Source organism: Chaetodon auriga, chromosome 19 (genome assembly GCF_051107435.1).
Source record: "Chaetodon auriga isolate fChaAug3 chromosome 19, fChaAug3.hap1, whole genome shotgun sequence".
NCBI classification, from domain to species: Eukaryota; Metazoa; Chordata; class Actinopteri; order Chaetodontiformes; family Chaetodontidae; genus Chaetodon; species Chaetodon auriga.
Window position 1 is genome coordinate 6,760,264 of NC_135092.1, and position 15,747 is coordinate 6,776,010.

Below are 15,747 nucleotides of genomic sequence, written 5' to 3' on the forward strand. Positions count from 1 at the left end.
TCCCATTGACCTTTCCCTCTGCATCGCTTGCAAACTAAAATATGTTGAAAACGCCTGCACTTCAGTTATTTCCAATTTCGTATCATACCTCCTCTTCTTCTTCTTCTATTGCTGCTGCTGCTGTATTGGTCTCTCTCTGTCTACATCTCTCCCGCCCCCTCTTTCACTCTCACTCAATCTTATTTTCTCTGTCTTATTTTCTCTCCCTCTTACACCTCCGGTTTTTCTTACAATTTTCTTTTTTCACCCCTCCCTCCCCCTCTTTCTCTCTCACAGAAAGACTTCAGGCACCGGCAGTCCAGACAGTGTGTTGAAGAGAAGCCTTCTTCCAGCCAGCATCCTCTATCCCACCACTTCCTCTACCACCACCTCCTCCTCCTCTCAGACAGACTGTTCCTCCTTTAGCACTGAGAATCAGCATCGGCGGAAGCATCTATTGTCCAACTACAGCAGAGGCCGCCTTACGAGAACAACGTCTTCTCCGATTTCTCCTTCGATTGAGATGATCTCTAGAGGTCCAGATGGGCGCTTCACACTCCCACCATATGACAGCGACACAATGAGTGTTCACAAGAACAGCAGAAAGTCTGACCAACCTGTGAGAATCCAAAGGTCTGTATCACTGCACTCGGAGAGGGGAGACAGGAAAGCGGCACCGTGTGTGCTCTCTGTTGATCTCCCACCTTGCAAACCAGCAGAGGCTAATTCCACATACCAAATTTGTCGCCTGCCCCCTCATGACCCTTACATCCTGGATCAGAAGGCAAGCCATGATGGCTTTCCTGACCTCAGCAGCATGTGTTCAAACAGTAGTTTGGCCACTGTTCCTCATCAAGACAAAAAAATCACTCTCACATTTCCAGTGCTCCCGCATATCCGTTCCAGCCTAGGTCAACCATCTACGACCGCCAGCGCTCTGGTTCTCCAAATGGAGCATGAGCGGGAGAGGGGAAACCTGAGTCACTGCCTGAAACTGGCTCAGGAGAGGGAGGAGATGGAGAGGGAGCTCTGGAAGTACACTCTGGAAAGAAGCTCCATGAGAGAAATGAAGAGGGAGCACTCAGACTTGGAGAGGAGAGAGGCCGGTGAATATCAACATTTGTGGGAATATGGGAGCAGCACTATGCCACACAAATACCGCCAAGGCAACAAGGAGCGGTCACCAAGCTCCTTCTCTTCATCTTCCCTGCACTGGGGAGCCCCTTCCCTTGTCTCTCCTCCCACTGCGTTCCCAGCCTACACCCGCGTCAATGCATCTTCACCTGCGAGTCACTTTTGTTTTCAGTCCGAGGACTATCATCCAGCTCCATCCTTCAACAAACAGTCCCCCCTCCAATCTGAGGAGGCAAGCAGTTTTTCCAAAGACAGATTAACTCTCCCACATCTCTCCTCAAAGCACCAGAGACATGAAAGAGTAGAGGCAGCACCAGAGGGCTATGATAATTCACCACAATCCACACTCTTAGAAATGCAAACGAATGATTCATGCTCTGAGGCATGGAGACAGAACAATCTTAGTCATGGCAGCCTTTCAACGTTGTCTTTCCATAGTAATAAATATACTGAAAGATCTCATTTGGCTCTCGATGTAGTGCCAGATTCTTCAAAAGTGGAGGTTGTGTTCCCCAAGCCCAATAATGAAGATGTGTTTGTGGAGATGAGCGTGGATGAGCCAGAGTTGGAGGTATGTGTAATGCAGCCTACAAAGCCCATGCTACACCACAGAATCGCCTCTCTTGTGCAACAAGGGCACTCGCTGAATCGCAGAAGCCAGTATGAAGACATGAGTAGGAGGACAAGCTTAAACTGCCTCAGTCCTGCTTCTCTGGATGATATTATCAGGGTCCCAGCCTCTCTGCAACCTCGACAACCACAGTTCCAGAGAGCTGTGACCCAGAGCTCTAAAATGTGGGAATCTAAGCAACGAAGTCAGAGCCTTGACTCAAGGAGACGGAAAGAGAGCAATTTCCTGACCCCTGATGCGTGGATAGACTCTCTCAGCCAAGAGAACTGCTCTGTTGCATCTTCCTGTCGTCCAGATGCTTTATTTTGGGAACGCCAGACTTCCCCTACCAGGAAGATCTCCAAATCACCTTCAAATCCTCCTTCTGCTACTCAAGCTGCCTCCCGTTCACCTCCTACAGTGGATCCTTTATCTCCAAGGACCAGTCCAGACAGGCCCAAAGCAAACCCTGACGTGCCTTGCCACTATGAACCAAGAGGAGAGGCATTCATCTTTCCCAATGCTGCCAAATGGCCAGTTGCTTACCAGGAGGCCATGACAGAGGCGGAAGTTTCCTTGGAGGCCATGAAGGAAGCTTCCAGATTTTTACCGCCTGAGCACCATGATCAAGACGCACTAGAGGTGGAGGCGGGAGGCTACGATGGAGTGCCAGAGTCCGGGAGCAGCTACAGCAGCTATGCCAGCAGCGGCCGAGGCAGCATGGAGCCTGCTAACGGGCGCCTGTCGTTGTGTCAGCTTTCCCCAACCCTCACCAGCTCACCCGAGACTGTCGAGGAGAGCCAGGGGAGCACAGAGGACAAGTACAGTCACCAGGTGGAACCAAGCCAAAGGTATTAAGCACATAATGAATGAGGGAAATTATGTTTTACTATATACTGTTACAAAGTACTATATTTTTGTATAAACCGTATTGAAGTGTGTGGGTGTCAAATTCCCATTTGTATATCATTCTTCGATATGAAAGAGAGTGTGAACAATGCCAAAACAATACAAAATGAAATATAATTAATGTATCACTGTGAATAGCTCAGTAAACATAGGAAGCAAACATGAAAATGCTTTTACTAGAAGAAAAAAAGCAACTTATTTGAGAGAAGAGTCTCAAACTCTGACTTGATGTATACTTTAATGGGAGTGCTTTGCTGTTTATAGACATTGATGAGTGTGTATATGTGTGCGTTAAACATCCTAACTGTGTTCATACACTAAGTGGTGTTCTGTGACCTCTCCAGGAGAAAGGCCTCAGTTGATGAGAATTATGAGTGGGATGCTGCTGATTTCTGCTCACAGCCTGGAGAACACGATGGTGAGGATTTTTCTTTTCTTATTAATATGCAGTTCACGGTTTGGCACAAACACTGGTGAAAAACTAGATGCATTTGTCTGTTTAGAATCATTAATCAATACAGTACAATGCCGAAGCAAAACAATATGATACGCTGCGCGATTGTTGTGTAGTTAATCACTATTCAGCCTAATGGCATCTTCAGTTCAATAGACAAATCCTCACTATTTAAGATGTGGGGATGTCATGCTCCCTAGTTGATGAGGATAATGTTCTGTCTAAAAATGGACACATTGTCTCTGGACAGAGGTGGGAATTTGGTAAGGGGGGTTGACTAGATCTTTTAGGGGGGTGGCGTGGAAGAGCAATAGTCATTAATAGATTACTGCACGCCTGCTTTGAGCTCACTATGCCTACACTCCAAAGAGAAATGACACTATATAAGAAGAAAAAACTTCTAATAGGCCGGTAGAAGTAGATTTGCCCATTAGTACTCGGAAGGGAAATAATGTCAGTCATCAACTCTGATATCAGCATTAGCGTGCAAGCTAATTGGCGCAATTGGTTAGCAAACAGCCAGTCAGTAAGGACCTCCATTCTTCAGGGCCATTGAAGTTATTAACAGTTGCCATCAATTAGAACCAAAAAGTTCCAGAAACTATGGGGCCACAGGAACTAAATCTAGATTTTATGCATTCCTGGTTGCATTTCCACCACATCTGACTCAAACGTATATTCAAACCAGTGGGCTTGCGCATCTTGTCATCATTTTATTTTACTTAACTTTTTCCCACAAGAGTTGTGGACTTAAATGCAGCGGCCTGCAGTGGCTCCGTGGCACGCGTGATGGAAAGCAGCCTTTAACAGGCCATTACTGGAGCAATTTTTCAGCTGATGTAGGTGACATTTGTTAGTATTCTTTCAGAAACAAATAAAGAGAAAGGTCAGACATCTTTTCACTCTTTGGCTCCTTTGAATTAACTCGCAAGCTACCCTGTGTTTGTACTCAGACACTAATATTTAATATTCAACCCTTAATCCCTGAGTGTTTCCTGCTGTCAGAGTTCTGGAAAACTAACAGGGCGCAGACACTTAATGAAATAACATCTGTGGTACAATATCAGGAAACTCAAAGATAATTTCAGTCTCTTTTTACCCACAGGCCTGCTTCCTTCATTGAATCTGCTGAAGCCTGCTCAGTGCTGTAACCTTCCCAGCATGCAATGCTCCACTAAGGCACTGAAAAATTGCACTCAGCTCTCTTTGCTCCAGGGGCATCAAAGCAGCTGCTCTGCTGAGCCAGAACCAGACACCGTGCTGTTCTGACAGTGCCAGCCTTTGGCTCATCTCACCTAGTGTGTCCTTTCACTTATTGACTCGCATCACAAGGTGACAAAAAGTGCATGTGGCAGAGAGTGAGCTATTGTCTGACCGATTCAATTCCCTTTTTCAAACTGAAAAAAGGCCAAAATACAGAATATCTTTTTTGGTGGGTGTGTTCTGCTTGGTTAAACTCGCTTGAAAAATAATGGTTTTCAACAGTACGGGTCTCAGTTAAAGTAACTCAGACACAAAATCACCTTTACCCTTATGCAGAGCATTAAAAGTTTGTTTTGCTTTGTGACCATCACGCTCTTGACATTTTCTTTTGAGACAGTCTGCCGTTCTGTCGATATCAAAGCATTTCACTGTGCTCGTGGATGCACCACATTTTTTGTGTAGTTTGATCAGCATTCATCATCCAGGGATGACTCAGTGGACACGCAAGGGACAATCTCAGTCATTGTGAAGTGACTGGTTTAAGCAGGGGAAGAATACGTATTTAGATATCATCAATTACCTTTGAGTTTAACAAAACACATATTTTTGAAAGGCCATTAAAGAAGGAAGATCAGTAGAATATAAAAGGCTATTCTGCTACACTGTTGCTGCTCGGCTTTAGTTTAACACTGTCTCTAAATGTGGAATTTCCCAACAGAGATCATTAGCTGCTTTTTTTTTTGCCCTTAAAATACTGTGAGCAGATTTTTGGATTCCAAAAATTCACTCTGGCTGAAAGCTTTAGCTTCCTCTCCAGACCGTCTCCATGTTCAGCGAAGCAAGACCTGTAATTATGTTCGGTAATTGAAGAGGGTCAAGTCAACTTGTAGGGTTTGTCCTTGTTTATTTTTTGTGGACATAAAAGAGACATTAGCTTTTATTTTGACTTCGATTTAGCAAGGGCCAATTCACTGAATGATGACTGCTTTTTTTCTCCCAGCAACACCTGCTTTACACTCACACATTCACATTGACACATGGGAGCCAGCAGTGGCGCTGATAAGTGGAACCAGTTGAGTGGTAAATGCCTTGTTTGAGGGCACATCAACAGCAGGTACTGAACACGTCCTTATCGGGCTGGACAGTCATTCCACGTTATTGTTTATATACTTACAATCAAATTGCATAGTAATGCTGTCGTTTTACAAAATGCTGTTATTCAAATTACGAGTTTAAGCCAAATTGTAATTGGCAGAATTTGTTCTTTGAGTGCTCAGTCACATCAGTGTTTACAAGGACAAAGTTTCAAACCCAAGATCAGTCATTTCAGTGTTGACTGTATATTCAAAGGATCCACTCACACAATGAATTTGTGTGGAAGTTAATGACGTACTCTTGCTATGGGAGTTACTGTGATTACAAGTTTAAAACACCTAAAAAGTGCCCTCATAAACATCCAGGTTGTAATTACAGAACAAGTTTCATCATCAGCTATTCTAATTTTTCAAGCTGCATCTCTTCAGTATGAACTTAAATGTGCCTCAAAAACTGCAAAAAAGACCGTAAAGAGAGGATCCTGAGAGGGAAAGAAGACACTGTCTCACTCTGAGTATTTATAAGGAAAATAAATATCTAGTCACCCTACGTGTAATAAATATACTTAGTTACATTCCATCACCGTTTGCAGCATGACCTATTTGGCAAGGAAGCATAATGATTTTTTCTGGTGTGACTGGGTACTCATTTGTGTGAAGAGTTTTGGCTGTTGTAAGGCATTAACAGTGGAACACAGTTCATTACATCTCACATTAATTAGATTATTTTAGATGAGGTATTCAGTATCCCGTATTGTGTTTATTACTGATTGGAAACTTGGAAACACTAAAAACACTACTTCCCAATGGAGATTGTTCCTGTTAGTTCTCGGGGATTAAAACAGCAACTTTCCAGGCACAAACCTGCTGAGAGAAACATGCCTACGCCGCTCATGCTCTCTTTTCTTCATGAACAATGGAGGGAAAAAGGAAAATTGGGCTTTGCTCGCTGCTCTTGCTCAAGGCCTTCATATTAGTCAACCAAATAATTAACTCAGAGCTCCACAATGTACCAGAGCATTGTGGGGTATCCATCCCATAATTGAAATTCACTCATAGAGGCCACATTTACTGCAAATCAATGTTTCACTTCTGTAGAACATTTTCATTTTCTGGTGTACACATAATGTACCTCAAGTCCATAAATGATCAAACCCCATGTGCTGCTCTGGGGATTTGTAGTCAGCACTACTTTTTTTTTTGCCTATGTTTCTGAAATCGAATCCAAATGTTGTGCTTCCAGTACATCACACAAGGAAAAATATGTGAAAATATTCTTCTGTATAGTGTATATGATATTTTGAAAGAAGTAATTCTTCCTGTTTTTGAGATTCGGGCTAAAAGCTGAATAGTGGAATCATACAGGTCACTACTGTTTGTGGTGTGTTGAGTTTGGAGGATTCAATCACGAAGGGTTCATGCAGAAAATGGACACCCAACACAAAGAGAACCTGTTCACAAAGAAATGTGAACAACAGCGAAGGCTCATAAACTGGATGGCTATACTGCTACCCTTTTTCAGTTATTGTGTGTACTTAGGAGGATTAGCTTTAAGGCAAGCACTCTTTTATTATGTCCATTAAGCAGTGAATGAATTATTTGCAAATGCCAGGAAGTGACTCTTGAAACTCAAAACCAATCAAGGTCTTATGAAATGAAATGTCATATACAAATTGAAGTGTAACCAAATGCCGCTCATGTTACCTCAGGACAGTTCTAAACTCAGCATAATTAGTCAGTCGAGTCTCCTGAGTGAATGTCAGCATACTGTAAAACCCCTCCCTGACTGTAGTCTCTGAATTATGTGATTATAGTATTTTTTAAAACACACAGATGGTCTTTTTAAATGTCTGTGGGGGAATTCAGATTATTTCTGAAGTGACTTTATGGCTCATCATGTTTAGATATTTTTATCAGAAAAAAAAGGTTTATTTTAACTGTAGCAGACCAGTTTACAATGACTGTCATTCAGATTGTATCTCCCACCGTTACTGACTTCTCTTCTCTGCTGCGAGAAGAGGGTGTGAGCCAAAATGAAGGGAAATGCAAATAAGATGCTGATTATGAGCCAGATTCCCTCTAAGTGCATGAATAAAAAGAATAAAAAAACCCCTCAGCTGTTAAAGATCAGAAAGTTTGGGCTGCATATTGGACTTTTAATAGTCCAAACTCACCCACATTTTTGTCTCATCTGTTTTTAAAACCAGAATTTGAAGAAGTAAAACACTGATAAACTCCCAGATTAAAGCCCCAAAAACTTCAAATCTCAAGTATTTCTCGACAACTTAAAATATTCAGGACCAAAAAAGTGACATGAAAGTTAAAAAAAACAAAAAACAAAAAAAACCCCACATCATTATAAGTGATTTATTCAGAGTTTAACTCTAATAACCCAAAAACTAATAGTCTGCTGACTCAGCACTGTGCAGGCGTGGTTGGATTAGATTTGACTGACAGTGACCAAATAAGTCACCGACCACCAACATCTTGTTTCCAAAAGCTAAACTTTGAAAATGAAAAACAGTGACATATTTGTAGATTCTGGATTCTTTTAAATGAGGGTGAAGAAGTAGATTTTAAGAATTTTAATGAGATAATTGAACCATTTTTTGGGAGAAAAACTGCATCAGACACAAATCTTCATTCAAAGATTATTTATATACATCTTAAAACATGGCTGGAGGGGGATCTTGAAACATTATCGGAAATAGTAGTTATTAAAGTAACTATATTATTGGATTCATGACATCTAAATTAACAGCTTTATTCTGTTTTTAAAAATATATTTGCAGTTGAAAACACAGATTCAGCTTGTCAGAGCCTCAGGAATAGTCCCTCCACTCTTTACTCACTCTGCTCCATTTACACAGCGTAAACCAGAGGCAGTCTGTGATGGATACAGCTTGATTCTGCTCTTTTGACACTGAGTGGGCAGCTGACTTCATTGACTGATAAAATACTTGTCTTACATCTGAACTAGCGTCCAATTAAAGTAATGGTATTAGTACTGCAGCACCAGACAACCCCCATCCCGAGAAAATGATCGGAGGTAATGTCACAGTCATCTTTTTTAATGCTCTGTAATTCCATTTATTTAGACTTTTATATCACTTTGACATCAGAGATTATGGGGTGGGACAAACACATATTTCTTTTCTGTGACTGTGGAGTAGAGGTTTCACGACGCTGAGAGCAAACAGACAAGGCACTAATGAGTGTGTGCGAGTGCAGCCTGGGCATGTACTTCAACAGCTTATTTCCAAGGCCAACACTTGTAGCTCTCACATGACAAAACAGCCATTCACGCTGACAGGTACATTTTCTGTTGTTTGTCAGTACATTTAAGTGGTGTGAATCTATCAGCTGTATATCCACTGGCATTCAGGCTTTTTTCTTCGCCCAATCCGTAGCTGTCAACCCACCAGTGACTGATTGTGAAGTGATATTTTTCATTGAAGGCGTTCGTTTCATCCTGTGATTCTTTTCTCGGCGCTTACTGTACAAGAAGTGACACAGTGACAGCTTGGTATGAGCTTTATATAGAGAGGGTGCATAAAACTGGAGGGCTGATGCTACACATGGTTTGCTGCGACTCTTAGCTCAAATGTTTCAAGGGCTGATGGTTTGAAGTCACAATTATGGCTTTATTTCTTAATTAATTAGCGTTGTGTGTCATTAAGAGTTCAGAATGCTAAAAGTGAGCCATGATTTCTGACTTCATGAAGTTAAAATCCATAAGATTTCAGTCATGATTGAAGTTTAGTGACACCCGTGGTGGCAAGTGCGGTTTGATACTAAGGTCCCAGAATTGTGGGGGCAGCAAACACTGTCACTGTGTCAGAACACCACAGAGCAACTGGTGTTTTTGTTTACAGTGCAGCCAAAAAACAAAACAAAACAAACAAATTAAAAAAAGAACAGGTTATGTTCTCTGTGGTTTGCAGAAATGTACAATACCAGCATTTATTTTGGCCTATTTTGATCAATAGTTGGCCTTTTTCCAGGATGCCATACTCCCTGCAAGATTTAAAACTGATACGCTGTCAAGAAATGTTGAAAATGGCACTTGTCTCTCTCTTTCTCTCTCTCTTTTTTTTTTTGTAGATGCATTTTTAATGAGCAATCACAGTCAGTGCTAACCTCACATGACACATACATTTCATTGCCTTCATAATCAAAGCCACCCCATGTTTCATGCATGTTCCATCAGTTATAAGCTCTTAATGTGAAGCAGCAGCAGCAGGAGGTGTTTGCTTTACATTAGCGCTAACCTAATGCAGCTGTCGGAGAATGAACACGCAGCAGTGAGGCTGATATCTATGAGATACAATTAAAAACACTAACAGTGGATTACATAAATGCATTGTTTCCTGTCAATTCTTCATGCGTGTGAAGGCAATTCGGACGGGCGACTCTGCCGCTAACAATGAAAACCAATTAATTCAATTCAATGGCTGTTACTGAAAAAAAAAAAAAAAAAAAAGACGGCTACAAATATTGTCAGAAACAGGGTTTGATTTCATGAAAATCTGAAGGATTACAACTTTCAGGGAAGTTCAGAAAGTCAAAAGTCTTACGTCATTGCTAAGTCAAACTCTCCTTGAATGTAAATTTGTTCCATTATCTTAAGTCGTTCGCTCATGCCCACCTCAAAGCACGATTACTGACAGAAACTCAAAGTGTTCTTCTGTCGCTGTACCTGGAGGCAAAAGCATGCGCTCAATTAAAAGTACTTTTCTCTTCATTGGAAACTTTGCTGTGACCTGCAAGTTAGATGAGTTTACAACTCCCTTTCATTCAGCCAACAGCAGCCCGTCACCGTGAAACCCATGCTTGCTTAATCATCATATCAACCAGTGCTGCAATGATGAAATGAAGAGTTCATCGACCTTAGAGCCTTAGATATTAGGTTTGGGTTTTTTTTTTTTAACAGTTTTCTATCACTGTCAATTTGGATATGGGCTGTTATTTGATCTAAACAAGCCAGGGGATGCTTCTACACCATCTATAGAGTAAATAAACAAATGGAGCTTATCAGATTGACGGGTCACTGTAACATGGTACATGAAATGCACACCATTTGTTTCTAACTGCGGTGCGGTGACATTTTCATATTGTGCTCCGCTGCGACCAGGGTGTTTGTGTTTCATTTAACCTTGCAGGCATAATTATTTTTGTGTTTTTCCATCTTCAAGTGGACTACAGCAGGTATTTTATTTTGCATGACAGAAAGAATGAGGATGGCAATTAGTGCTTGTTGCTGAGGATAAAGCCGCGACTATTATCTCCTGCCAAGTGTAAAATTAGTGTGATTATCAGCAATATTACCGTGGAAATATGGTCGGACGTGGATAATTTAAAGATTGAAACCTAAATGGGAGTTTTTCAATCAGTCTATCTGCACATCCAGCATTCAGTCTGAGAGGCGAGAATTCGCAACATGTCAGCGAAGTTAATTACCTCAGCGAATGCCTCCCAGCAGAGTGTGGAATAATAGCATCAGGGCGAGAATGACTTTTCTTCTGTTGTATTGGTTTTATAGTACAGCAGAATCTGTCTTAACTCCTATTTCACTTTAATTAGGCGTTTGCCCAAGAGATCCTACTTTTTGAAAAACATCTGTGTTCTTGTTATCCCAAGGGCTGTAACCTTGCAGTGTTTCTTATTCTGTCATTGATTACAGAGCGGGTTCATTCAGAATTGATGACCTTATTATACTGGATGGGTTTAGTGTGTCCATGAGAATGCACTCATTCAAAAAAAAAAAAAAAAAAGATAATTGAGCCCAATTTATCACAGTGCCTGTTGACATTGTGATGCACTTTGCTTTTTGACCAATATATTTGACTCAAATGGCTCTTTTCATTATCTGAAGTAACTGTAGGTAAAACCTTTTAGCTTCTGAGACAATTATTTTGCTACAGGGAAATGATGGTATAGACACATATATTATGAAGAAAAATAAGAAACTATACAGATTAATATTATTAAAATCAAGCCTATGTTTGTGTGAACTGTTTTCTTTTGTAAATGAATTATAAATTTGCTTTGGTCTCACTTCTGTATTTATGATTAATGAGTCGATGTGAGCTTTGTCAGACCTGCAGCCAAGGTTGCAATAATGTTTACAACAATGGTGGTTTAAAGACACGGAAGAGCTCATCAAGATGGAAAAATATGTCAAAAATATGTTTTGATTCATCTGTTCATCTGTCATTTTTTTTATTTCAGAGCTCCTTTTGTTGATGTTTGAATAAGGAATTGTAGTTTTGGAATATTGGCTTACATTTCATTGTTGTTTTTTTTAATTTCACATTTAGAGATGCTATTTTTTTTGACTGTAAGACAACTGTAGATGGTAAGATTTTTACATTTTGTATATTTGCATGTCATCTAAAAGGATAAAATTGGGACTTTGAGTTGTTGAATAAATGCTACTTACACGCAATCCCTGAAAGCGACATTGTAAAACATTTGAAGAATTCATGTACAGTGAAATAAGCTTCATTGCAGGATATATTTGTGAACCTTATTGGTCCTCTTTCTTTCACTGCCTCTTCAAACTGATCATATATTTTTCCTACCTAAATCATAGTTTAAAGCCTAACAGGGCAGCACTGTATGTAATTAATTTTTGTACTAGTAAATAAACCTGAACCATTTTTATCTTGCCCTGCCTCACATTTTTCCACTTACAGTTTCTGTACATTACATTGTTTATCAGGCAGTGAGATAAAAGGGGTTCACAAACATCAATCGGCCTCTCCTGCACCAGAGAAGTAATGTGAATACTCCGACTGATTGGTATTCCCCGTTGCTCAGTTTGGGTGTTTTGCATACGCAAATACTTTCAAAATCAATGGAACTTTGTTAATCCAAACCCTTTGAAAAATGGGGCTATTTTGGGAGAACGTAGGCGCTCACTGGCATAGAAATTAATCAACAAAGTTTATTTTCAAACTATATAACAAATAGATGTTCAGGGTGAGACACCGGAGCCTTCAGTTTGCAGGTCCCCCTCTGTTTGCTAAATATTTCCAAAGGCGAAGGAGATTGATGGCTTTTTTATGATGATGCTGTTCATTTTTGTCAGCTTCAGGTGACACAGCTCCTTTTCATCTGCCTTTCTCCTTCTCATTTGGATTGCGATCACGACTGGGTGTGATTATCATGGATCACTATTGGAGATGGGCTGAATTCACAGTAGTTAAAATATGTCAGCAGGTAAGGCCTTTAACTGGCATGTTAAAAAAAGAGCACTCAGCTCTTACTGGATGACACACACAGAGCCTACTGAGAAACACACACACACACACACACACACACACACACACACACACACACACACACGTCTGACCACTTTTCATTTAAATAGCAATAATGTTCTAAGTGACAAGCACCATTTATATTAAGAGCGTGGATGTTGTATGACAACTCTATATAGCTCGGAAAACGAAAAAGGCTTTGTGGATTAGTGAAATATAACCATTATTGCTACTTTAAGCTTGATCACTGACTTTTTCTTCATTAGATCGAGGCACAATAAGCCTCTCCAGGCTGTGCTCATCACTTACAGTGCTTTATGTGGTGCCTGACAAAACCTCTTTGTTGGTATCAAAATCACTGTGACACTCTCACAGTCTATCAAGTAATTCAAGAATTGAAAAGGCAAATTATGAAAGGGGTTATTTAGCCTGTAATTTTCACATTATGAATTTGAAGTTGTAAGTTTCTAACATGGACCCCCTTCCAACAGACAACCACATGCAGTGAATAAAATAAAAACACGTAAAGAACAAATTGAATTGCTCATAAATACCTACAGTCCCAGTGGAGTTGAGTGGGCTTTTTCACACTTCCTCAATAATTACAGCCAGCAAATAGGCAAATGTGTCTGTTTAATTATAGCACTGTCAGACAATAATGGAACAGAACAGCGAGGGGAGCTGACTGCTGTTTCTCCTACACAAAAAGAAAGTCAAGGTAACTAATCCTAATAATGACCATAAAATATTTAGTCATGTCTGTGTAAATTGTTGTCTTTACGGTAGTGACAGAACCACATTTGTAAGATTTGGATTGCGTTTCCAATGTGATTACAGGGACAAAAGCCTGGAGTAGCTGGACAGATTCTGAATAATTAGGGCATTGTGATCAGTTGAACCAGTCGTGACCAGTACCGTTCCAGTCTGGGCCAGCTGGCATCGACCTTCAGGAGATACAATCTCGCAGTGTCTGTTGTTTAAGGATCTTAAGATTAATGGAAACATGTTTGGAATTGAAGCGTTATTGATAGATGCTGATAGGATCATTAACAATACTGCTTCAAAAAAAATAGAAAAGGTCATCCAGGTTTCAGTGCAGAGCCTCAACTCGGCAGAAATTCACCACATTGGAATCATGTTTCTGGCCAACTGATGAACGTAAGTCTGATATTCACTCTGTTTTAGCTCTGTGTCTCCACCAACTCCTGATGGAGGTATCTGGCTCTTTAGCTGCCAGTGGGGAAATGTAACTTAATATATCTACTCAAGTAGGTCAAAGTCAAAGTACTTGTGCTTTACTTGAGTGTTTCCATGTCATGAAACCTCATCCACTACATTTGTCTGACAGGTTTAGTTACGATATATGATTTTTCACCCCTTGCAAAACCTTCATCTTGGGCCTCTAGAGGCAGTCCATTGTGGATTCTGAGGTGTTTAGGATGGTTTCCCTGTTGTAGAAGCCATACTCTTTTCATGTTCAACTTTTTTACAGACAGTGGGATGTTAACTTCCACAACTTGCTGGCCTTTAATTGAGTCCATTCCTCCCTCTACCAGTGAAATGTTCCCTGGGCCACTTGCTGTAACACAAGTGCAAAGCATGATTGATCCACCCCCATGCTTAACAGTTGGAGAGGCGTTCTTTTCATGAAATTCTGCACCCATTTTTCTCTAATTTTAACTTCACCAGTCCACAGGAGTTAATTCAAAAATGCATTAGGCTTGTTTAGATGTTCCTTTTCAGACTTCTGATGCACAGTCGAACAGTGCACTGCTAGACAGACTCCAGTGTCTACTGAATCTTTCTGAAAGTCTTTTGCAGTCAGGCAGGGGGTTTGATTTGCCTTTTTTGCAAGCCTAATTGCAGTTCTCTTAGAAAGTTTTCTCGCTCTTTCAGACCTCAGCTTGAGTAGTACTGTTCCTGTTAATTACCATTTATTAATTACATAATGAACTGAGGGAACAACTACCTGAAAACCCTTTGCTAACTTCCTATAGCCTTCTCCTCCTTTGTGGGTATCAGTTATTTTAATTTGCAGAGTGTTAGGCAGCTGCTTAGAGGAACCCATGGCTGCTGATTGTTGGGACAAGGTTTGAGGAGTCACAGTGTTTCTAAAGCTTTGAAATCTGCATCACTTGGCCTTTTCTAATGATGACTCTGAAGAAGACATAGCACTATCAAGCTAATTAAGGTCTGAGACCTTGGTAAAAATGAAATGAAAGCTCAGATCTCTTGTGGTGCCTAAACTTTTGCAAACCGCTCCTTTTGTACAAAACAAAAATAAAGCACTGCTGCTTAAAACATGATTAACTTAATGATTTTTGGAGATCAGTTCATCTTCTACCGACTTAACTACCAACAGTAGCAGATATTTTGACCAGAGCTGCTTGTGCATGCATGTATGATGATGTTATAGAACATTATGTATTTCTACAGATTAAACTGCCCAACAGTATATAAAGTAATTAAAATAAGTACGACCTGAAACAACCACAGCAGTAAAATGCCAACATATGCATCAATGCAGCAATAACAATCCAAAAACATCAGTGTAAATGAACCAGGCTTTGATGAATGTCTTTTTCTGTATGCTCATATTTGGCCAAGATATAGCAAACAAATATCTGTAACAGTGGTCATATGGGGGTGTGTTTGGTATTTACAGGTATCATTAATCCTCAGGTGTGTTCCCAGCTTAAGGTTTTACTGCGATCCCTTGTGACTTGTCACTCCCAGTTTGGCCTCAATCAGATGAGATGGATGCTGCCAGCAGCTGTTCATCTCATTCAGAGCAGCTGCACAACCTCACATGTCCACACAATCTCCATATTACACCTGCTGATTTGCTCTGTCTTCCAGATCCCTCAAAACGCCTCAGACAGCATATGAGGACCTTGAGCGAGGAGATTGTCCTTGACACATAGTGTGACCTTGCCTGTGATGTCAATGCTGCGTAATGAAATGGAATTTGTTGGTCGCTTGCGGCATCGTATAAAACTGCACACCTATACTTTCCACAAACACTTCAAAGATAATAATGCCAGATTTAAACTAAACGATGCCAAATGTGACAGAAAAATAGGAGCACGGTGCTGTCAG

General features: G+C 40.6%; 1 protein-coding gene across 1 annotated transcript in view; it reads left to right on the forward strand.

The window, feature by feature from the left end:
* The window catches only part of igsf9a (immunoglobulin superfamily, member 9a), a 34,605-nt gene extending 29,570 nt beyond the window's left edge, over positions 1 to 5,035 (forward strand). The window contains exons 19-21 of the mRNA XM_076758719.1: positions 277 to 2,574; positions 2,977 to 3,050; positions 4,192 to 5,035. Coding sequence (XP_076614834.1) covers positions 277 to 2,574; positions 2,977 to 3,050; positions 4,192 to 4,355 — 2,536 coding nt within the window. The 3' untranslated portion in view covers positions 4,356 to 5,035. The remainder of the gene's footprint in view (positions 1 to 276; positions 2,575 to 2,976; positions 3,051 to 4,191) is intronic.
* The last annotated feature ends 10,712 nt before the right edge of the window (positions 5,036 to 15,747 follow it).